This window comes from Helianthus annuus, chromosome 8, assembly GCF_002127325.2.
Source record: "Helianthus annuus cultivar XRQ/B chromosome 8, HanXRQr2.0-SUNRISE, whole genome shotgun sequence".
Taxonomy (NCBI): Eukaryota; Viridiplantae; Streptophyta; class Magnoliopsida; order Asterales; family Asteraceae; genus Helianthus; species Helianthus annuus.
Genome location: NC_035440.2, coordinates 2,233,337 through 2,257,295, shown reverse-complemented (window position 1 = coordinate 2,257,295; position 23,959 = coordinate 2,233,337). Strand labels below are relative to the sequence as shown.

Genomic DNA, 23,959 nt, shown 5'->3' with positions numbered 1-23,959 from the left:
CTTTTACAGGTGTAATTTTTAACGGTTTCCACAAATTTTTTACTGTTTACGCAAAAACCTCTTTACGCGATGTTCGTCCTTTTTTTTTCGCAAAAACTTTTTTACGGGTTATGTACCTTTTCATTTTTAATTTTTTACATAAAAAGCTTTCGCGAAAAAAGTTTACGGGAAGTAACTTTTTTTACGGGTTACGTAACTGTTTATGTAACAGTTATGCTAGTGTAAAAATTTTACAGAAACCGTTTTTATGCAAAAAAACTTTACAGGTAAAAAGTTTACCGAAACCTTTTTACGTAAAAATTTTACGGAGACCTTTTTTGTGTGTACCTTTTCACGGAAACTTTTTACGCAAAAACTTTTACAGGTGTACGCTTAGCGTAAATTTTTTTAACGTTTTACGCAAATTTTTTACGGGACCCTTTTATGGTTTATGTTTTTACCTTTTACGCAAAAAGCTTTTTACGGGCATTTTTGGGCGATGTTCGTCCTTTTTTTTTTACGCAAAAACTTTTTACGGGTTATGTAACTTTGCATTTTTTAAATTTTTACATAAAAATTTTCGCGAAAAAAGTTTTACGGGAAGTAACTGTTTTTACGGGGTACGCACCTGTTTATGTAACAGGCTTTACATGAACCTTTTAAAACTATTGTACGGTTTACGTAACTGTTCATGTAAAAAAATATACGATTAGCCCTTTTGTACGTATAACTGTTTACGTTATTCCCCGAATTTACATGCTCGTTTTAACGTTTTACGCATACCTTTTGGAGTTTACGTTTTTTACCTTCTAAGCAAGAAAATTATTTCGGGTTACGTAAAGTTTCGATTAACCAAGAAAGAAACAAAAAAGGAAAGGGAATTTTTTTTTTAAAACCACCCCCTACTGGGTGTTTTTAGTCAACCAACATGCGGTTGTCCTAGTGACCCACAGAAACACATCTGTCAATCGTCCCAAAACAAAAAAGTCATTGTCTAAGCTTGCTAAAAACCACCCCAAAAGACGCCCAACCCATAATACCCCCATTCAAAAAAAAAAAGTGACTGGCTAACATGTCAGAACAATGACTACACAAACTGCAACCGGTGTCGAATGACGTCGCCATATTTGTTCACGGGGGACAACATTATCTCCGCAGCATACCTTTTGCGTAAGTAATTGCACTGGACTTTTTTCCGCGCCCCGTGGACACTAAACCCACAGAAGAAACTTCGCCTGGAACCCACAAACTGTTCCATATGGCGCATTGCGAATATGCCGGACTCAACAAACGGCGCTACAATTCTGCGGGTTGTAGACCATGGAAGGTCCTCGCGCATAATGAGACTCGCTTGCATTGCTGTCGCTTTGGGATGATTCACCAACTTCAAGTAATCGATGCGGGCAAGGGGAAAAAAGTCAGACGTAACACGACCTGAGCTTTAATTATACCAGAAAGGACAAAAATACAATATCAGTACTAGGAAAAAAAACATGCAACACATACCACTTTAAACGGTGTTGACTTCATGATATAGCTGTCGTCATCCCTTAACAATGCCCCAGACCCCCTGTCGCCCAAGTGGTCAACGAGGTGTATGCACTCGGCCTCCAAATCAAAAACTACAAGGTAGTAGTGGTCTCCCTCTAGCATTGTCACAAAGACCATGTCGAACGCTCGCAGGTCCAGCAGGTGATGTCGCCCGGCCAGGCTACTCTTGAGCCCACATTCAAACGCAGACACGCGACCCCCATCAGGGTCTGTCTCCAAGCTTAACATCCAGTCAACCTGCATAATTTTTTATTTATTTTTTTTTACGGCATAATTTTTTTTTACGTTTTATTATTTTTTTTTACGGCATAAGGAATACGCAAAACATATTAAGGTTTTCGTTTTACCGTTTACGTAAAACTTTTTGTATTGTTGCGCAAATTACAAAGTTTTCTTTTTTTTACGGAAAACCCTTTTACTTTTTACATATTACGCACATTTTAAGCGGTTTTATGCTTAGCGTTAAATTTTACGGAAACCTTTTTTACGCAAGAACTTTACAGGTAAAAAAAGTTCGCAGAAACCTTTTTACGTAAAAAATTTACGGAGACCTTTTTTTAGATTACCTTTTAACGGAAACCGTTTTACGTATAAGGTTAGCGTAATATTTTTTTGACGGTTTAGGCAAATTTTTACGTTAACCGTTTTATGGGTTACGTTTTACTTTTTACAGAAAAAACCTTTTTAGTTTTTCGCGAAACTACGGTTTAATGAAAACGTAATTTTTACGGGGAACTTTTTGCGGTTCAGGCACAAGTTTTTACGGTTCAGGCATAATTTTATGCCACCATGCTTCGGCCCCTAGCTGTATGCGGGCTGTTTTACTTTTGTACTTTTTTTATTTTTTATTCTTTTTTGCTAATTGCGTACGTTTACTTTTTACAGTTGTTGTTTTACCTTTAAGAAAACTTTTTTGCGGTTTACACTAAATTTATGTTTCACCCGTTTAACTTGTTTATGCCAAACTTTATACGGAAAACATTTTTTAAGGTTTACGTTTTACCGCTTACGTAAAAGTTTTTTGTTATGTTCGCAAATTACAATCTTTACTTTTTTACGGTCCCCTTTTTTAGTTTTTACAAGTTATGCACATAAAAAGTTTTTTTTTTACAATCTATACCTTTTTACGGAACCCTTTTTTACTTTTTACAAGTTATGCACATAAAAAAGTTACTTTTTACAACTTATGCACATAATTTTTTTACGGGCATAATTTTTTTTTACGGCATAATTTTTTTTTCCTCTTACGGTTTACGTAAAAAAGGTCTACTTGTGTTCTGCGAAAATTTGTAAAAAGGTCATCTCAACAAGGATTGTACGTTTTATGTGGGAAAAAAGGTGTACGCTTAACATCTTACCACGGCTGTGTGGACGCAAAACAAGCGTCTAGGCATCCCGGGGATTGAAAATTTTGGGTCACCGTTGAGGACGTGCGCCCATGCATCGACTACTGACCCGGCTACATTGCTTCCAATCTCCAGGGATTGAAGGGCTATAGTTTCCACCCGTGCCCCAAACATGTCTTCAAACATCACATATCTACGGGGCATGAACAAGAAGGAAAAAAAAAAGTTTACAAATTTAAAACGGGGAATTTCCAGAAGTTTTCATATCAGGTATGTTTCCTAACAAATATCCGACCGATAGGGTTCTTCATAAATTTATTTTCGATTGGGTAACTTACGGAAAGTTAACGCATGCATCGTCCGGGTTGACCTGTATGGATGGATCACTGCGAAAAAAAAAACACATAAAAAAACCCGCTTATCCGAAAACATAAAAATCATTTTTAGACTTGGTGTAAAAATGGCGACACGAGCGCGGCATAATAAATCGTGGTTGTTTATCTTTTTTACCTCTCGGTCATTTCAAATAGTGCTTGCTTCAACAGTCCATTCTTTGTCCGCTTACGGAAAAGCAACCGCCATGCCGAAAGTTCCAACGTCGTGCTTTGTTTTGGGTCTATCTCGACATCATCAGGGTTGGAACGCAAGCGCGGCTTCTCGTGAAACGCTCTGATTGGTCTTGCTTGAATAGGCTCCGTTTGCTTCGGGTGCCCCCCCAGTCCCCGTGCGCTTACTGCCCTCTGCCATGTCGAACGGGCCCCGGGTTGCAATAGGGACCCAGCCGCAGATATCAGCTCCTAAACGTCTTCTTGCACCGTCGGTGCCGCCCGCACCACCACTACGTACGGAACCCGGTCCGGCCTCATTACCTGCTGGGTGGTGGGGATTACACAGGAAGAAAACAGAACGAGAGACAAAAAATTAAGATACATAAAAAACAAACCATTCCCTACGTAGCGCAAGGAAAATGAAAAAAAAATAAATAAAAAATATTAAACAAAGGTGATAAGAAAGTGATTTGTTTTTTATACAGTCACGGCGCACGTACTCGAGTTTTTCCCGTTTGGCTGCCGCTCACAAGGCACACTCTGCGATATCCCCAGACTGAAACTAGGTTGGCTACCCGACGCAACATCAACCTTCGTAGGGGCCTCACCTTCGCGCACCCATGACTTGAAGCTTAGAGGGCTTCTGACAGGGCTAGATATGGTGGCCGACACGTCCAGATCATCCGAAGGCCCGGGTCCGAAGTCAGTCTGGACACCTGCTACTGGTGGGTGGTTTGGCACAGGTTAAAAAAAATTAAAAAGAAAGGACCAAAACGAAAATAAGAAACATAATAGCACCCCACGGAACGTACCAGGTGATTTTTCGCCTGCTCCCGCGCCACACGCTACTTCCTGCGAGATCCCCAAGCTAAAACTCGGATGGCTACTGCCCCCCACCCGGCTTCTGCCACCGTCAACACCTACGGGAGCGATAATAAATAGTTAACACATGAAGGCCCACATTTTTACCGTGTTTAGACATTAAACCCAAATAAGAAACGTGAATTGGTATTTTTTTAGATACACTCCACTGTGCGTACCCACAGGCTGTTCCCCCTCGCAAGATACCCCGGGCACGTAGTCTGCTGCACGCAAGCCCGAGGAACAGCCTGCGCTGACAGACGGGGGCCCGATAAGAAGCCTCGCGGCAATTGATGACTTGGTCCAGCCTCGCCCCCGCCCAACAGACCCAATCCCCAGTTCCATCGTCGAACTGCGATTAACAACCGTCTCACCTCCGCCAGTCTTAACGCTCACTTGCACCCCTTCCGTTGTCACGCCATCAGTCCGTTCAGCGGCCACCCCTTGGTTAGAAGCACAAAAAACTCATGCATCAGAGCATTTTTTACTAGCTTGAAAAAAGAATAAAAATTAAAAAAGTACAAAAATGTTATAAACAAGTTGAATCCCATTTATTTTTTCTGGTCACATACCTGTTCCAGGTTCTGAAACATTTTCAATTTCGGCTGCGAGCCTGGGTGATCGAACCGACGGAGCAAACAGCCCGCATACAGCCAGGGGCCGAAGCAATGAGGCAGCCTGCTGCTGCAAAACGTCGGCGGCAGGTGGGCTCCCATCAACATCCGCCTGTGCATTTTCAACACCGTCGTCGACGGTTGCGCCCGTTTCTTTGTTCCCATCATCGGGCGTGGCTTCAGGACCGCCCGTAACGTCACCCGAGTCTGAAAAAAAAAGTAAACAAAGGAAGTAGTTACCCAACAGGTCCATTTCTTCCATTCATGGGGCCTTTTTTCGTTACCTGACTTGCCAACATTCGCCGGGCTCTCAACGTCCGAGCGCCCCACTCTCGTTTCGACCGGCACGCTAGCATCGACTTGACTGTTTTCCCCCAAGCTCACTGTACCCTGGCTGTCAACCGCCAACTGGTCTTCCCCGTGATTCACCCCCTCCAAACTTTCAGCCTGCTTGTACCCAGCACCGCCACTACATGCGGTAACAGCCCCAACATTGCCCATATCTGGTTCATCGGCGCCATCGTCGGCATCGTCTCCCCCCGCAGCGCCACGCGTCCCTAATATGAAAATACATAAACACTTTTTTTCACAAAGACAACAATTCCAATGGAAAAAAATTCGAGGGGGCGTTTTGTTTACTCATTTCCTTCTTTTATTACCTGGAAAGGTGTCACAGACTATGCTTACATCTCTCAGGCTCGCGCCGTCCCCCTCCACTGCGGTTTTGGCGATACCTGCTATCAACACATTTAAATTACACTCTTCGTGTTCGTCGGCAGAATCAGAAGCAACATTTGTGTCGTCTTGCGCCGCTTGCTCAACCCCCTCTGCATAAAAAACGTGGTAAAAAAAATGCACCTAGCGTAGCCAAAAAAAAAATAAAAAAACAATTCAATTACCTGCTAGGGCGGACGGAGGGCTGGAAGAACCCCCGGCTGTTCTATTCAGCATGTCGCCTTCCTCGAAGGTCTCTAATCCCTCATCCGGCAGACATGGCAACACGTCTAACACTTCGAGGTATTTCCGCTTCAACCTCCTATGATCCTCGTTGTCCGGATCCAGGTTCAACCGATCGCTTAAGGTCTTCTCTATTTTGGACCTTAAAGCAGCTAACTCTTGTAACCATTCATCCACAATGCTCGCCTGCCCGCCCATACCGTCATCGTTAGGGTTTTTACAATTCACGTAGAACTTCCATTTTTTACGAAAAAAGTGTTTTGTGGTTCCTACAGGTTTATCGTTGAAAACGCTATGCTTTTAACGGTCTACGTAAATTTGTTTTAAGGCTGGACCAACAATAAACCAATTATAAGGAAATACGGGAAAAAGGGGATACCAAAAATTTAAATATGGTCATACCTGTTCAGCTCCACCGTTTTCAGCTGGGGCCTCACTTAGAGGTTTCACCCGTCCACGCCCGAACCCTCCGTTCGCTATCTCGTAGTCCTGACGACGCGTCAAAAGATCTTTTGTCCAGTAATGAAGTGCGCGGACCCCAACGCCGGTGTTGCACGCTGGCTGCTGCGTGCAGTCTACATACAACAACTGTAGGAAAAGATAAAAACACAATAACATATAAACGTAAACTTTTAATAAAAAGAAATCAAATTAAAACATAACGACCAAACACATGCTCACCGTCAGGACCGTCAACGGCCCAACCCAGCAACACTTGGGGTCCGATGGCCTCCATTTTTTCTTACACTTCCTCAAACACTCGATAATGAATTCACACCAATTGTAATCTTCGTATCTTGTTTCCGCTGTCAAACGCTTCAAAATCTTGTCTTTGACATAACCGTTCTGCTGTGAACTGCCCATCGCAGTGAGGAAAAGCAAGGCAAAATCGGTACGAAAAAACGCCATGTCCGAATACGTGTCCTTCTGTATTTCGGCCGAAATCAGTGAAGGGGCTATGTAAGTTGTTGGTGGGAAGCGTGCCCGCCACGCCTTCAACGATGGAGGAAGCGTCTTGGCTACCTCGACATCAGCAAACCTCAAACCTGTGTTTCGTATCCCTAACAATTTGCTAATCAACCCCGCGTCAACCACCAGGCTGGCGTTACCTATGTTTAACGTCAGCGACTTCGCATCAAAACTATCCACCACATGGAAGGCTAACTTCTCAGGAATCCCATTGACACTCAGACCTAACAAGCCCCCGAAACCCATTGCCTTAATAGACTCTTTCTGACGATCACTTAAAACCATCATGGCACTGAATAATTGCTTCGGGGAAGATCGTGTATTCAACGCTGGAATCTGTTGTGCTGGTTGTCTGTGTTTCTTCCTCTTTTTCGTCGGGGAGCCACAATAGTCCGTTTGCTTCCGCTTCGTTATCTGCCGTTTGATGTTCGCCCGTGGGGGCGTGACATCTTCTTCGGTCGAGTCAAAGAGCACACAAGCGACATGACTATTGCGCTGACGCCGGGACCTCGTGCCTACATGTACGCGGGAGGAAAAACATTTTATGTACATTTAGGTTTTCATTTTACACGTGGTGTAAAAAATCCAGCTGTTAATTACGTAACGAAAGAAAACTATCTTTTCTCACCGGAACTAACGCATATAACATCTGGTTCTAAATTTGTCTTCCCCTTCCCCCGGCTCAAGCTTCTGGTATGTGCAACCATTTTTTCCTTGTAAACACCTACGATATATAATAAAATACTGAATCATCGCCAAAATATACAAAACCCCCCCGGAGGATCAAACCCCAAACCCCATTCAATAAAGGACCCCAACACCGACCCCTCGCCACCCAAACATCCGCTACATAACTTGAAACAACCCACATTCGTTCCCAATAAAAATATCCAAAAGAATCATTCAAAAAACCCTATTACAGAATTCTCACTATTAAAAGGAAAAGGAGAGACACCAACCTGTTAACGTTTTTTCTCCTGGATTTGAACCTAGGAGTCCTCGCCGTTTCAAATGTGGACGCCGAAATCGGAATCGCCGAACGAATTTTTGGGTGTTTCTTCGTCGCCTAAGAGAGGAGAGCAAATAGTTTCTCTAGGGTTTGATGTTTTTCTGATTGTTTATGACGAAGATTGGAAGAAGGCAAGAAGTAAACATAGAGAATTGAAAGTTTTTAATATTTGATTAGACATGCATGCTGAAATGTGCAGGATATGACTACTGGCATTAAAATTAGTTTCCATAAATACCCTTTTGTGAATAAAAAAATCAAAATCATAAAAGACAAAAAGAGTTGGAAAATATTTTTATATTCATTTAATCTCATCCATCCATCATGTTGATCTAAGGGCTAAAAACTGGTTCCCATGGTTCTTACAACTAGAGGTGGTTCTCATTTTAGGAAGGTTAACGTACATTACGGCTTAACGTACATCACGTACGACAGGTAATTATGCACGTTCATTTTAAAATCACGCACGTTATAATTCAAAAATCCAAAATTACGCATGTTGAAACACAATAATCACGCATATTGAAAACATTAATAACGCATGTTATAGAACAAATCATGCACGTTGTTGTACGTGAAGTACGTTAAGCCGTAATGTACGATATACTTTTTCTATATATATATATATATATATATATATATATATATATATATAGGGGGCTGCTAGAATGAGAACCACCCCGAGTTGTAAGAACCGCGAGAACTACACCCCACGGAGCGCCGTTCGCCGCGATTTTTTTTACAAGTAGATGTGTGCATTATAAACACGGCCGTAAAAAATCACGGCGAACGGCGCTCCGTGGGGTGTACTTTTTTACACCTCAAGTTTGGTGTTTTTTAATTTTTTTTCTTTTTTCTTTTTTTTTCACCAAACTTGAGGTGTAAAAAAGTACACCCCACGGAGCGCCGTTCGCCGTGATTTTTTACGGCCGTGTTTATAATGCACACATCTACTTGTAAAAAAAAAATCGCGGCGAACGGCGCTCCGTGGGGTGTAGTTCTCGCGGTTCTTACAACTCGAGGTGGTTCTCATTCTAGCGGCTCCCTATATATATATATATATATATATATATATATATATATATATATATATATATATATATATATATATATATATATATATATATATATATATATATATATATATATATATCCAAGGGTCAAAGGTTATGTATGAGTGAGTTATTGTAATTTGGTTTCCAAGTTATAATAATAGAGTTCATTCTTAATATTGTGAGATTGTTTTTCTAAACTTGACTTTTAATGAAATGATCGAAGTGTTAGTAATGTTGTTAAAGTTTGTTTTTTAGTATATTTTTTAGTGCTTTTATCACCATAATGTTTTGCATCACATATTTTCTTTTTATATGATAAAATAAGCATTTGATTTTTTACAAGAAACGGGGTTTAAAAGTTGTATCATTACACAAATATTGTTAATATAACAATAAATAAAGTAATATACGGCTACATTTTTGTAAAGAAGATACCTTTATAGCTTTTCTAGGCCATTGAATAAATTTTCCTTGTGTACTACCCATATCAATTACTTCCTCAGATTTCATTGTGTGTGGCAGGATAGGATAACCTTTATATTTTTCCATTACACCATTTACATAAATTTTTATGTAATCAACATGCATCGGGTTATTATCTAAAATCCTATCAGAAGATGGATAAGCTTGCCCATGTCCTAAAATCATGTTGGGGAATGAATCGTCGAATGGCCATATAAGCTCACAAGTAGTGATTGACTACAAACACGTAAATATTGTTAGTAAATACTATAAAATACACCTATCTTTTTCTAGTGTATCGCTATTTATAATATACCAGGATATATACCACGATATTTTGATGTAATATACATATAAAAATTTTCATAATTCTTTTTCTAGTGTATCGCTATTTATAATATAGCGGTCACTATTTGTCGCTATTCGCTATTAACAACTATGTTATTCGCTATTAACAACTATGGACTGGACTGATCTGACCCAAGGTTTGGATCCAAACCGAAAAACGAACTAAAAACTACTTTTAAATGGCCAAACCGGTTTTTAACCAGACTTTAATCAGTTTGAGTGAGTTGGACCTTTTCCCCAAAAACCGGGTTTCTAACATGAACCGCTTTGGACCATTAGGAAAAAACTCGGGCCGGGTTATAACCCGAACTGGTTTTAGCCCAAGCCAGATTTTGTACACCTATACCTTTATTGGGGGATAGGGTTGGTAAGTCGTTATTTGTGCTCATACTTAAAGAGTTAAGAGACCCAATTTGAAATATACTTATCCAACATCAATGTTCGGCTGTACAGATTCTGTGGCAACGGGAATTCTTAACTTTTCCTATCTACCCTATCCTGCAACCTACAAACAAATGAAAAATTACACCTGTTAAGCTTAAATCAGTCTGTTGTAATATACAAAGGTTAGTGGTGGCAGCTACTATCTACTATTGGCAAGATCAAAATTATAGAATGTTTAATAATAGACAAAGGTTTGTTTTGGTGTTGTGCCAGCGGATTCAGGATACTATTAGGTGCAGGGTATTAAACCTATCTTTTAAGAAGTCTAGCCAGATTCAAAATACATTAGGTGTAGGAAACTTGAATTCCTAGATCTAAAAACTAGAAAAAAATTAGGTAAAATGTCAAACACACCCGGAACTCGATTCGAACCGTTCAACCGACCTAGAAATTCTATGTCCGGTTTTATGAACATGGAGCATCTAAAAACAATGAAAGAACTAGAATAAATTACCCCTATACTTGTTTTTCATTTTAAGTAAACCAAATCATAATAACCATTATAAAGTAAAAACTAACTTGTGTTTACCTTTCTTTTATGAAAGTAGTATAGTCCACTTGTACCACATGTTGGTGCCTTAAAAAGTTGTATCCGCATCTCCATGTCATTGTAGAGTGCATCTCCATACTGAAATTAGTATGAACAACGAAATTTAGGTTACACAACAACTTCAATTAGGGTTTATAGTTTTTCAATTATTCAAGCCAAGTTAGTTAGTTAACTATATATTAATTTGCAAATTTAGCTTATGGGAGGAGCTACTCTTTAATTTTTTACAAGTAGTCTAAGCTTGATTTACAACTTACTAATACCTACTTGGACCATCAAGCACACATGCCCAACCCTTTAGACTGTGTGTTATCACTGCGGTAAGAGGCGTGGTTCCATGCCACGTTGGACCATCAATGCCCAACGGGGAAACCTTTTGAACAGCGGGGTGCATTAGGATGTAGGTGTGGTTTGACAAAATAGAACAAGATGAAACAATGTATTTCGATTTATCGTGAGATTGAGATAGAAAGAGACCGCGGCGCATACTTTGCTTCATCTTGTTCCATTTTAGGGTTTGTGTGTGTTGTTAAGAGAGAGAACAAGGTATATGGAAATAACATTGTACAGACCGTGGTGATGTGTTGGGTTGGGTTGCATAAGGTTTTAACTAAAATTTTATGGAATAAGGATTTTAAGTGGGTTGTTCATATATCGTGCACAGTTTTATAAATATTTATTCAATTACATTACATTTGTTTTTTGGGTAAAGTAATTACATTACATTTGTTAATATGTATAGAACTAACATAAATAAATCACACCCCTCTTGTTACACTCATTTTGGGCATTTCTGAGTGGGGAAAAAAAAGTCTATTTGTCGTTTACGTATCATCACTTTTTTCTCACCTAAGACCTCAACCAATTATCCAAACTCAAAAAAAAAAATTGTACCACAAAAAACAAAATTATTAAACCAAATTCGAATCAAGAAAATACAAAGGAAACCAAATTTACTAAACTTAACAACCTAAAATCGTATACTTTGTTAATTTTGGACAGTAAAACCAATTAGGTATAAAAACACCAAACCAAATAGGTATAACAAAATAGAAATATGAACAAGAAAATAAGCAGGATTAATCCATTTTTTAAGGTTATAGCAATAGAACTTTATGGTCAAATAATTCGTTTTACATGATCCATCTTTTTTTATCATGGTCAAAAGTGATGTTAGATGTTAAACTAATATTACTGATGTGTACTAACGTCCATTTTAAGTCCACCTCTTTGGTTATAATTATAAGGGTACCCAACCCAACCCAATTTTTTACTAAAATATAAGTTTCTCTCTCTTTCACCTACACAATCCAATCCAATCCAACTTATCACTCTCATTCACAACCCAACCTAAACAAATATTTTATTATATAAATATGATAATAACTATTGTTTATTATACAAAAAAAATGTTTAATTATAAAAAGAAAAACTACTATAATAATCACTTGTAGATTGCAACCAACGATTGCAGCAACGACCTGGTTGAGTAACTATTCCATATTTTTACATTTTAAAAATTAAAAAGTTATTTGTCTTATATACAGGTGGCAACCGGTTGCAAAAATAAATCATGATAGTGGATAGTCTTAGGGGAGTGACCTCTCTTACACACACCCAATCAGCACTCGTCACGTCAACTCCCCTCTTAAGTCTCATTTTGCACTCAAACGTTGGCATCACTCCACTCACACAATTATTTTTTTTTATAAAAAAAGAAGAAAAAAATATGATTGGTGGAAAAATGGTGAACCCACATTAACAACCAATCACCCCCTCTCTCTCTCTCCTCTCTCTCAATCGGTGAGTACACCCCGCTCCCACTCACCGCTTAGCCTCGCCGATTTGATGACGGCGGTGTTCCCGCTCGGGGACTTCACTCCCCGCTCCCCTCCCCGAGAAGTGCCCCGCTCACCCTAAGTTCTAAACAGTGAAACCAAACACAGATTAAACCGTTACCAACGGTTTGATTGGGTTTCAGATTTCAGCGGTTCGGTGCGGTTTTGGTTTTCTATGATAAAAAAAAAACGTTGATAGCAGTTTGACTTACTTTTTGACCTATAAAACCGAACTATGAAGGCCAAGTGGCGAAGTATTACGTTCACTCAACTAGCCAGACTTGTTTGGAAAATTATGCGAGTTGTATATTTATGTAAAATATAAATATTAAAGTTAATAACTATCGTTTTCAAGGGAATATTTTATATTTATAACTAGATTCTATGGAGCCCCTGATTCGGATTCGGAACATAACCTGTAAACAAGAGTAAAAAAGGCAGCCGTCATACCTGATTCTATGGACCAAAATTCACGAACTGTAAACGATTCAAGACTAGACCGATGATCTCTTTGTGTCTTGGAGATTAGATCGATAAGATTTGGAGTAGTGAAGTGAAGATTCAGATCGAAGTTGGAGAGGAGGCGGCGTCGTGTGAGGAATCAGATCTAGGGTTTATAAGGGAGGAAACATGGGTATTTATATTTTAAATATAAAATAATGAAAAACTAACAATTTTAGTATCATTAAAAAATAACATTATTTAGTATCCCAAATTTACAAATTTGGTATCCGAATTTTCGAATATATACAAATTTCGGATAATTTGAATTTAGATCTTTTTGTGCACCCATATTTTAGGGTTATGGCAGATTGTACAAATGAATATGGGTGCAAATGAGCCGGACCGAGCCTGGCTAGGTTTGTCATGTTTTTATGAAGTTCGAGCTCGGTGAAGATAAGTGCTTTGATATCATATGGTATCAGAGCACTTATCTCCACCGAGAAGCTCTTGATCCTGCAACCATCATTTCTTTAGCCAACACTCCTAAACAAGTCTACCATTAGCAATGACTTCTCCTACATTTCCACTTCAACATCCCGACCCTTCTCTTTTTCTATAGATTTCAAAATCTCCTTTTCTTCTTTCTATATTCAAGTAATATGTCTTACAATCACAATATTACTCCTCTCCACCACCCTCTGTCACATACAATCCATTTTCCATCCATCTTCTCCTAAAATAAAAAATAAAACCTTTGACCTACATCACCATTAGACATGGTTGATCAATTTCTTATATGATAACATATAAGAAATTGATCAACCATACTTTGTGTATTACAATAAGACATGTAAATACAAGAAGAGAAAGCTAATTCTAAGAAATACATTTAATTACAAATATATGCAAAGCTATAATGTGGGAGACAATCACTCAAACGGTTTTGACTGATTAATGTGATGGACTTGATTTTCTCTTTGATCATCTTGAGTTAGTCATTTTCCTTAATACATAAGACACATGTCAATTACACATTAATCAGCGTTCAAGAGTGCATCCATTAGTTGACCTCAGTATCAATGCAAAATGTAGCCCAAAGTTGCATTTCTTGACTCTTGTATTCTTTTCCTTGAGTTTGTTGAGAAGGGTCTCTTTAAATCATATGCCAATATAGTTTTTCTTGAAACCATTTGTGATGTATATCAAGTGACAAGTGTACATGAAACTCAATGCCTTTGGTGGGCTGATAAATATAATTTCATTATTCAATATGACAAATCATGTTGTTATACCATTTTGTAATGCGATGGTCATCGGTTCAATTCCGATAGTCGAAATCTGGTCCAAGACGAACTATGCTAATTCCTCACCTGCAAATCAGCACTTCCCTATTGAGATCTAGAAATATTTTGTGATATTTTAGCAACAAATCTAATAAATCTAAGTGTAGTACCTGGGGTCAACATCCCCTCTCTCCCACTTCACACCTCGGAACGCGTGGTTTATAGAGAGAAAGTAGAGTATTTAAAAACTAAACATGTAATTAGGGGTTTTAACTAGACTACTATAGCGTCTGTTAAAATTACTTGAAGGTATAGTTCGACCTTCAAAGTATCTTTCGTATAGTAGTAGAAGCTAATGAAACAAAAAGTTACATTATGACTCGGTTCAGATTCCACTACGTGATAGTAATTATATCTTCTTTAATTTTTTACATGAATAAGCTTTTAGAAAAGCCTTTGTTACATCTAGGATCTTTGTAATCAACAGTAGTGTGGGTATTGTTCACTTTAAACTGCAAAAATTGTTCAAACCAGTCATCGATTTAGCTCAAATCGGCTAGCGGTTTCATGGTCTTTGTCCTAAAAATCGTCAAAACCAGACATAAACACCCCTAATTAGAAGCATAAATAACTTATTATTAGTACTTTTAAAATGAAAGAATGATCAAAACATAAAATCCAACACATGTGACCAAAAGTCATACATGATATAATATAATATATATTCAGCGTTGAATCAAAGAACCAACAACATAAACTGTATAACTAAACACAATCCTCCCACAAAATGTACCTTTCTTTACTTGGAAAATAAGAGATTTTGTCAACCACCAATGTGTGACATCCCATCACCAAAAAAATTACAACTTTGTGTTACATTACAACAAAAAAATAATAAAAAAAAATTATTACTTTATGTTCTAATTTTTTCAAGACTTTCCAACACTGTTTTCATTCGAGGTCGAATATCAGGGTCTCGTTCAGTACACGCGAGGGCTAAGTGAAAGACCGATAGCACTTCCTTTTTCGCGTGCACTTCTTGAAGCAACATTGGGTCCACCATATCGGAAAGAGGAGTTTCATCCTCAAACCCCTTCCGGACCCACTTCACAAGATCCGGGATCTCAATCGACGTTGAGGTTGTCGGAGGTGAAAACTCCGGTGACCTTCCGGTTAGCAGTTCAAGCAAAACTACACCGAAAGAGTAGACATCCCATTTTTGTGTATGTCGGTTGGATGACACTCGGGCTTCGGGTGCTTGGTAGTTGTTGACTTTTTCGGTTTGTGTCAAGTACGGGAGGGCCCCACCCATGAAACCACCCGATGAGGATGGGTTGTTTCCCGTTATGGTAATTAGACGGTTCAAACCGAAATCAGATATGTAGGGTTGATATTCGTTGTCTAGGAGAATATTCGAGGGTTTGATGTCTCCATGAACATATTTTCTCGGGCTACATTCGTGTATATACGCTAACCCTCTTGCAGTGGCTTTCGCGATCCTTAGCCTCGTTGACCATGAAAGAATCGTAGATGTTTGACCTGTTATTAAAAATTAATAAATTATATGTTGATCAAAAATAAAATTAGAAATTAAAAAAGAAAAAAAAAAGAATTACTTAAACACCTTTTAACGCGGAAGCCAAGTTGCCATTCGAAATGAAATCGCTAATCAGTAGTTTCTCATCAGGAGCCCAGTAATAAGCTCTCAATTTCACCACATTCGGATGCTTCACCCTCCCGATCGCCTGAACCTCCGCCACAAACTCCTTATACCGCTGCTCCCCGCCTTCGCCCAACCGCCTAACCGCCACCGGAATCCCATTCCCGAGCACCACCTTATACACAATCCCCAACCCGCTCTTCCCCAACACATAAGCCGAAGCCCTCAACAACTCATCCAACTCGAAACTAAACCCTTTATCAATAGCAATAAGCTTCCCCCCTTCACCACCACTACCGCCGCCACCGCCACCACCATCCCCTTTTTCCGACTCCACCTCGGAATCCGTGTTCGGAAACCTACTTACACAAGGAAACCAACAGAATTTCGACTTGCTATTCCCGCCAAATCTTCTACTACAACTACAACTACAACCATTTGAATCTTTTCTTCTCCAATACAAATAAACAATAACCAACCCAATCAATGCAACACCAACCGCATCCGCAACCGAAATCAATATGATCAACCCCGGTTTCAACCCTTTTTTCGACTCATCACCGTTAACTCTCGGCGTTAAACTCTGAGTTCCCGGTGTAACCACCGTCGAACCGTTGTCGCGGCAAGTTTTTTGCAACGGAAAACCGCACAACAACGGATTGTTTAAAAACGCCGTTGGGCCTTGGTTCGCAAACGAACCGGTTTGCGGTATTTCGCCGCTGAAATTGTTATGCCGGAGGTCAAAACTAACGGTCAACGGTAACTCACCTAACGACGGCGGTAACTTTCCGGTGAAGTGATTGAACGAGAGATTTAACGTTCCGGATAACGATTTTAACTGACCGATATCGTACGGTAACGATCCGTTGAATGCATTTGACGAGAGATCGAGTTGGATTAAGTTCGCTAACGCAGGGAAAATACCTGCCGGAACTTCGCCGGAAAAGTTGTTTCCCGCGAGAATTAACCGTTGTAACTGCCGGCAGTTACCTAGATACTTCTGTAAGGTTCCGGAGAGTGAGTTGTGAGATAAGTCAACGTTTTGGAGACGGTTAGGGTTACAAATTGACAACGGAAGGTCGCCGGAGAGATTGTTTCCGTACAGGAACAAGCTGTGAAGCGACGTCGCATTGAAGATTTGATCAGGAATTGAGCCGTGGAAGTTGTTGTCATGTAGGTTAAGCCGCCGAAGATAGGCTAGGTTTCCGAGCTCCGACGGGATGTAACCGGTTAAGTTTTTTCCGGCGAGGGCGATTCCGACGACACGTGGATCGGAAATGCCGGAAATGTTGGCGCACGAGACTCCGGTCCAGTTGCACGGGGTGTCGTCGTTGTCGTTCCAGTCGGAAAACACCGTGTCGCCGCCGTCTACGGCGGATTTGATGGAAAGGAGAGAGAGGCCGTCGGAGGTGAGGGCGGAAGCGTAATTAAGAACAAATGTAAGGGTAAAAAGGGAATTGATATGACGGATTAACATCGTTAGAGATGTTTAGAACTAGTTATTTTAGCTCGCACGATGTGACGGGTGTAATTGATTGTGCATCTTCGAGTTTTTTTTTTAACATTTATTGGTATTCACCTGTTTAAGAAAGAAATAGCTTTGTTACCGTGGTTTAACAGTAATTTTTTTAATTTACTCATATCAGAATAACCCAATAGGACTTAGTGTTGACCTTATGTGCTTTTCTTTGTGTTGGCTTGCCGGATGGTGCGGTCGGAGGTAGTGTCGTTGTGGTTGATAGGGAGGTAGCGGCGAGGGCGGCTGGTGGAGTGAAAACCGTGTTCACCGTGTGGGTAGTAGCATCTATGTAGATGTCTCTATGCGACCGAATCTAGAAGATCTTTATTTACTCTACAAAATGTGCATCATATATCAGATATAAGATTATGAATCAAATCATTAGTTATTTGGTATCAAAAAAATTTAACAACAATTTAACCCTACGAACACACTATTCACGACCATGTTTAGTTATAAGGTGCCTCGTAATGTTTAAATAATTCAATTTGAATGATAAAGGTAGGGATCAGCATTTGGTACTACCTACCTATACTGAACTGGTACCGTACCAACCAAGTTCGGATGTTCCCACTAAATGGGTATGTTACTACAGATCAAGGTTTAAAAAAAGGAAACGAGTTTCGAGGCGTTTTCCCTTCGCCTCACGAGGCGTAAGCCTCGAGACGAACCGAGGCGTAAGCCCGAGGCGGAGTTAAAAAAATAAACATAAATATTATACATCTTATAAAAATAGTAATACTAACTAAATTCATCATCAAATTCATCAAAATAATCAAAAACACACATATAAAAGACATAAATTGCTTGAAATTGACACAAAAACTCAAAAACATCAAAAACAAATAACAAAAACCCCTGAGGCGCACCCGAGGCGCAACCTTTTTAGCGCCTCAGCCCCTCTGAGACGCACATACAGTAGAAACCCCATGAGGCGCGCCTCAGAATCGTTTTTTGGCCGTTTCGCCTTTAGGCGCGCCTCGAGGCGCACGCCTCAACCGTTTTTTAAAACCATGCTACAGATAAATAAAATTCATTGAGACAAAACTTTGAAATTAAACTCATTGAGACAAAATGTCAAACAAAACATAGGCTTTTGAGACAAAGAAAATATCAAAATAATAGTTTAACCAACTAAACAAAAAGGACTCGCCACAAAATCTTTATAGATCCTCTAAATGGGTATTTTATAAATAAAATTTAAAAATAAAGTGTCTTGGGTACTAAAAGTCTGTTAAATTAACATATTGGAAACTAAAATTAAATAAAACCCTTGGGTACTAAAAGTCATAATGCTTCCTACCGAATTGTTATCAAGAAAACAAATAATAATCCTTTAAGTAAATTTTCATTTTAGTCCTTAAGGTTTGGTTCAAATTGCTATTTTAGTCCAAATAGTTTTTTTTCTCGTCTGGGTCGTGACTTTTCCATTTTCTTGTCATTTTGATCACATTGCCTAACTCAGTCTAAATATCTGGTTATAATCAGGGGTATTTTTGGCATAACTTTTGTGTAATGATAACCAGGGTAGTTTACAACAAAATTTATAACCTAATAATAATTTAATGCCAAGAATACCCCTGATTATAACCTGGTTTTAGACTAAGTTGGGCAATGTGATCAAAATGGCAAGAAAAAAAAAAAGTCAGACCCAGAAGAGAAAAAAAAACTATTTGGACTAAAATAACAATTTAAACAAAAACTCAAGGACTAAAATGGCAATTTACTCTAATCCTTTAAACAAAATCCCAATTGGGGTTACTCAAATATGTTGAGATCTTGAAGCTAAATGCATCACAAAAACACCAGCAGATTCAATTTTTTTTATAATAAAAAGCATGATTAGCCAATAATTAAGCACAAAATGGAGGGCAATTTCGTCAACCCAAATCTCATATCAAACACAATTTAACCGTGAAGATAAAAAAAAACAGCATACCCAATTACACATAATCCTTTTTTTCATGATTTCAACTTCTTTATTTTGAAAATACTCATTCAGGACTTTCATCGAACACCTTACGTGCACAACCCATAAAAACGAATCAACCCGTTTCCCACAACAAAATTCAACAAATTACAAGTGTTACCTGCACACGTTGTGAAATTGGAGCTCCAAAATCTTTACCCACAAAACTTTATTGTATATAATAATTGGTAGAAGATGATTTAGGGGTGTTTGGGACTGAAGATTAGTTGAATTGTGACATTGGGTTATTTGATATTTGTGTGTATATGTGTGTGTGGGGATGGTGGTGGTGGTGGGTGGTAGTATTTATGAATGAGAAATGGACAGTGAGAAGACGATGGGTTGGGGGCCCACACATATTTGTTCCTAGAAGTAGAAGGAAAGCAAATGAGCTTTTAATGTGTTTTTGTTTTCTAACAACTTGTTGATTGTTATATTGCTAATCAAGTATGTGATATTTGATATGTGTCCGGTGGTCTTTTAGAGGCGAGATAAGGTTTTAAAATTAATAGGTCCTGGTTCGATTCTTATAATAAGGGTTTTTTTTATATTTATTGGGTTTCCTTCTGAATTGGTGTATAGACATTATGTCTAGTGGAGAGATGGATATGATCGAGCGGTTTCGCTGATAATACCGTCAGTGATCCAAATTTGCCGTTAAAAAAAAAGTATGTGATATGTGATCGCTTTTAGTTTAAGTTACAGGATATATGTATAATTAATTATGTGCTTATAGTGGTGTATTTAAGGTTTGTTTTCTTTAATTAGGTTACTTAGCATTAGTATGTTTGTTATTATTTATTTATTGGTTATATTTTACTATATATGTTTGCATTTAATTTTATTCTTGTTTAACTTAATTTTTTTCTACGCAATTCCAAGATTTTCTAGAAAACACACCATAACATGTATTTTATAGGCTTTAAACCACTAACCTTTTGGTTATGACTTATGAGATACACATCTTAACCACCAGGATATCTCTTCGAGGACTCTTGCTTAACTTTATTACTACTAAGAATTGATTATCTTAGTCTTGATTAACTTGATTTACCTTTTGCGTTAATTAGTATAGCGTGATCCGGTTGAGGTCATCTGAAATCAGTTTTTTTAAAGTGAAAAATCAGGTATTTATGTATGGTTGTCTGATTTATATAAATATATTATGAGTAAATTGCCAAAATCGTCCTTAAGGTTTGGACATATTTATCAGTTTCATCAAAACAACTTTTTTTTTACCATGTTGCCTTTCGCTTTTTGGATTTTTTGTCATTTTCATCCAAACATTTAATTTGCTTTATTTTTTCTGTCAGACATTTGAATGAAAATGAAAAAAAAAATACAAATCTCGAGGACGATTTTGGGAAGAAAAAAAAGTTAGACGTTTGGATGAAAATGACAAAAAATCCCAAAAATGAAAGACAATATGGTACAAAAAATTGTTTTGGATTAAACTTACAAGCATGCTCAAATCTCAGGGATGAGTTTAGCAATTTACTCTATATTTACAGAAGTGAAGTATTTGTTAATTTATATTTTGTGTTGCTATTGTGAAAGAAAGCATGGTAAAAAAAATCAAACCAAAAATTTTCGAGTTTTAGTCACTTTAGACTTACGAAATGTGTATGCATTTCTATTATACTAGTTTAATTATACCACTAGTGCTAAAATGTCACTCGTGTGAATTAAGTTATATACCATACAAATATACCACTAGTGCTAAAAAAGTCACTCGTGTGAATTAAGTTAAATACCATATATAATATTAATAATTTGGGTTGGGTGTTGTCGCATAAATAGTTGGTTGAGTGTTATCAATTCGTAATTTTGACTACACTTCGTATTGTGGCTACATTGATTTTGTTATGTTTCATGATGTCACATCCTAGTTTTATGAGGTGTGACCTACGTTGCTTTTTTACATTTATTTCACATATTTAATGGCTAGATAGTAATTCTTACAAGTGAAATTTTACATGTATTCAAAATAGTAAATTATCATTTTAGTCCCCGAGGGTATAAGGAGTGGTTAAACACTTTAAAGTGGCAAACCAAAAAACCGACCAATGAGAGCGCGCCATGTCAATTAGGCAAAAGTGTTTAAACTTTGGTGAAAAATGTTGGCAATGGTTTAAACACTTGGTGAAGTGGTAAACTATTTTTAAAAAAAAAAAGGAAAAAGGTGTGATTGGTTGAGATAGGAATGGACCCCACCCACAATACCCCCTCTCTCTCTCTCACTACCCTCTCTCTCATGCTTCTTGAATCGGTAATCCATCACCGATTTTGTTCTTTTGCCGCGTCCCATGTTTGTCGGCGGCGGTGTTTGCCGCTCGGCAAACAAGTTTGCCGCTGATTGCCGCAAACCACACCGTATCCCCTGAGTTTTGTTCAAATTTGCCATTTTAGTCTAAATAGTTTTTTTTTTGCCTCTGGGTCCCTGACTTTTCCCTTTTGTTGCCATTTTGATCACATAGACTAACTCCATCCAAAAACTCCATCTTTAACCAGGGGTATTTTGGGGATTTTCATTTTAAATGTTTTCAATTGCCATTTTGATCCAATTCCAAAAAAGAAAAAAAAATCCAAAAAATCCAAAAAAATCCAAAAAATTATAAAAAATAATAAAAATTCTAAAAAATATATAAAAAATCCGTTTCGGCGCGAACCGTTTCGAACCCGAACCGTTTCGAACCCAAACCGTTTCGAGCTGAACCATTTCGACGCGAACCGTTTCGACCCGTACCTTTTCGACCCGAACCGTTTCGACCCGAGCCGTTTCGACCCGTACCGTTTCGACCCGAACCATTTCAAGCTGAACCGTTTCGACCCGTACCGTTTCGAGCTGAACCGTTTCGAGCTGAACCGTTTCGAGCTGAACCGTTTCGAACTGAACCGTTTCGAGCCGAACCATTTCGAGCTGAACCGTTTCGAGCCGAACCGTTTCTAGCTGAACCGTTTCGAGCTGAACCGTTTCGACGCGAACCGTTTCGACCCGTACCGTTTCGAACCGAACCGTTTCGAACCGTACCGTTTCGAGCTGAACTGTTTCGACCCGTACCATTTCGAAACGGTTCGGGTCGAAACGGTACGGGTCGAAACGGTTCGCATCGAAACGGTTCAGCTCGAAACGGTTCGGCTCGAAACGGTTCAGCTCGAAACGGTTCGGCTCGAAACGGTTCAGCTCGAAACGGTTCCGCTCGAAACGGTTCGGTTCGAAACGGTACGGGTCGAAACGGTTCGCGTTGAAACGGTTCGCGTCGAAACGGTACGGGTCGAAACGGTTCAGCTCGAAAAGGTTCGGGTCAAAACGGTACGGGTCGAAACGGTATGGGTCGAAACGGTATGGGTCGAAACGGTTCGTGTTCGAAACGGTTCGCGTCGAAACGGATTTTTTAGAATTTTTATGATTTTTTAGAATTTTTTGGAATTTTTTTGATTTTTTGGAATTGGATCAAAATGGCAATTGAAAATATTTAAAATGAAAATCCCCAAAATACCCCTGGTTAAAGATGGAGTTTTTGGATAGAGTTAGTGTATGTGATCAAAATGGCAACAAAAGAGAAAAGTCAAGGACCCAGAGGCAAAAAAAAACTATTTGGACTAAAATGACAAATTTGGACAAAATTTAGGGACTAAAATGGCAATTTACTCTATTCAAAACATAACTAAAAAAAGTTAGAATTTGAATAAAAATAATTTTCAAAATAGCTCAATAATATCTAAGTGTTAAAATAAATGTTTATCTGTAAAAGTTGTGAGAATTCAAGTCTTATTATGAACGAAATATGTAATTTACTGATTGAGGAGTAGTTGTAGACTTGTGGTGGTATGTGTTTACCGTCAAAAAAAAAAAAAAAATTATTATTATGTGTTTTGATTCTTTCCGATCATGGTTGTTTGTATTTCATAACAAAGATGAAAGATGTCCCCTAAAAAACCCTTGATTTATAGGTTCTTTTGTATTATCATTATTATATTAATTAATGTTAACTTGTGTTAAAAATAAATATGTCTAGAAATATCACTTTTTTATCATAAATCTGAAATCAATATTAAATACTACTCTAAACATAAGATATAAAAACTAGAGGTGTGCATAGTTTGGTTCGGATTGGTTATTAGCATTAAGCATATCTGTAACCAAAATCATCGGTTAATCGATTCAGTTAATTCGGTTAATTTTTCGGTTTCAGTTCGGTTAATAACCAAATCAAATAAGAACTAATTTTTTTTCTTAGAAATACATGTAATGGAGGTATAAATACATGAAACAGATGTATAAATACATGAAATTGATGTATAAATAAATGAAATAGAGAAATAAATACACAAAATAGAGGTATAAATACATGAATTGAGGTACAAATACATGAAATCAAAGTATATAACTGTAAGATTATGAAAGACTGAATGATCATTATTGAATGAGTAGGTTACAATATATAGGGATTACGAGTAACCCTAGAAACCTAACTAAGCTCGTGGGCCCAAATTCTAATACACCCCCGCAGTCGTAGCGGATGGAACTAGAAGCTTAGACTGAAAAACAA

General features: G+C 38.3%; 2 protein-coding genes across 14 annotated transcripts; both read right to left on the bottom strand.

The window, feature by feature from the left end:
• Positions 1 to 839: 839 nt before the first annotated feature.
• Positions 840 to 13,154, bottom strand: LOC110871593. 13 transcript variants are annotated; one of them, XM_022120286.2, is made up of 19 exons: positions 12,982 to 13,153; positions 10,673 to 10,771; positions 9,325 to 10,204; positions 7,785 to 7,935; positions 7,454 to 7,549; positions 6,538 to 7,340; positions 6,259 to 6,444; positions 5,799 to 6,042; positions 5,559 to 5,726; positions 5,184 to 5,456; positions 4,858 to 5,106; positions 4,465 to 4,728; positions 4,237 to 4,344; positions 3,925 to 4,146; positions 3,387 to 3,748; positions 3,215 to 3,262; positions 2,889 to 3,069; positions 1,486 to 1,767; positions 840 to 1,363 (listed from the first exon to the last, which is right to left on the bottom strand). In XM_022120286.2, the coding sequence occupies exons 5-15, from the start codon at positions 7,530 to 7,532 to the stop codon at positions 3,507 to 3,509; spliced, it is 2,838 nt and encodes a 945-aa protein (XP_021975978.1). In that variant the 5' UTR covers positions 7,533 to 7,549; positions 7,785 to 7,935; positions 9,325 to 10,204; positions 10,673 to 10,771; positions 12,982 to 13,153; the 3' UTR covers positions 840 to 1,363; positions 1,486 to 1,767; positions 2,889 to 3,069; positions 3,215 to 3,262; positions 3,387 to 3,506. The 13 variants fall into 13 exon arrangements, with proteins under 13 accessions (XP_021975978.1, XP_021975980.1, XP_035832216.1 ...); XM_022120288.2 differs by having other exon boundaries at positions 10,124 to 10,204; XM_035976323.1 differs by lacking the exon at positions 9,325 to 10,204 and having other exon boundaries at positions 7,785 to 7,891; positions 12,982 to 13,154.
• A 1,792-nt stretch (positions 13,155 to 14,946) lies between these two features.
• On the bottom strand, positions 14,947 to 19,756 carry LOC110871592 (receptor protein kinase-like protein ZAR1). Its single transcript, XM_022120285.2, has 4 exons — positions 19,528 to 19,756; positions 17,592 to 17,770; positions 15,883 to 17,497; positions 14,947 to 15,797 (listed from the first exon to the last, which is right to left on the bottom strand). Exons 3-4 carry the CDS (start codon positions 17,393 to 17,395, stop codon positions 15,172 to 15,174), a joined length of 2,139 nt encoding a protein of 712 aa, XP_021975977.1. The 5' UTR covers positions 17,396 to 17,497; positions 17,592 to 17,770; positions 19,528 to 19,756; the 3' UTR covers positions 14,947 to 15,171.
• Between the last annotated feature and the right edge of the window lie 4,203 nt (positions 19,757 to 23,959).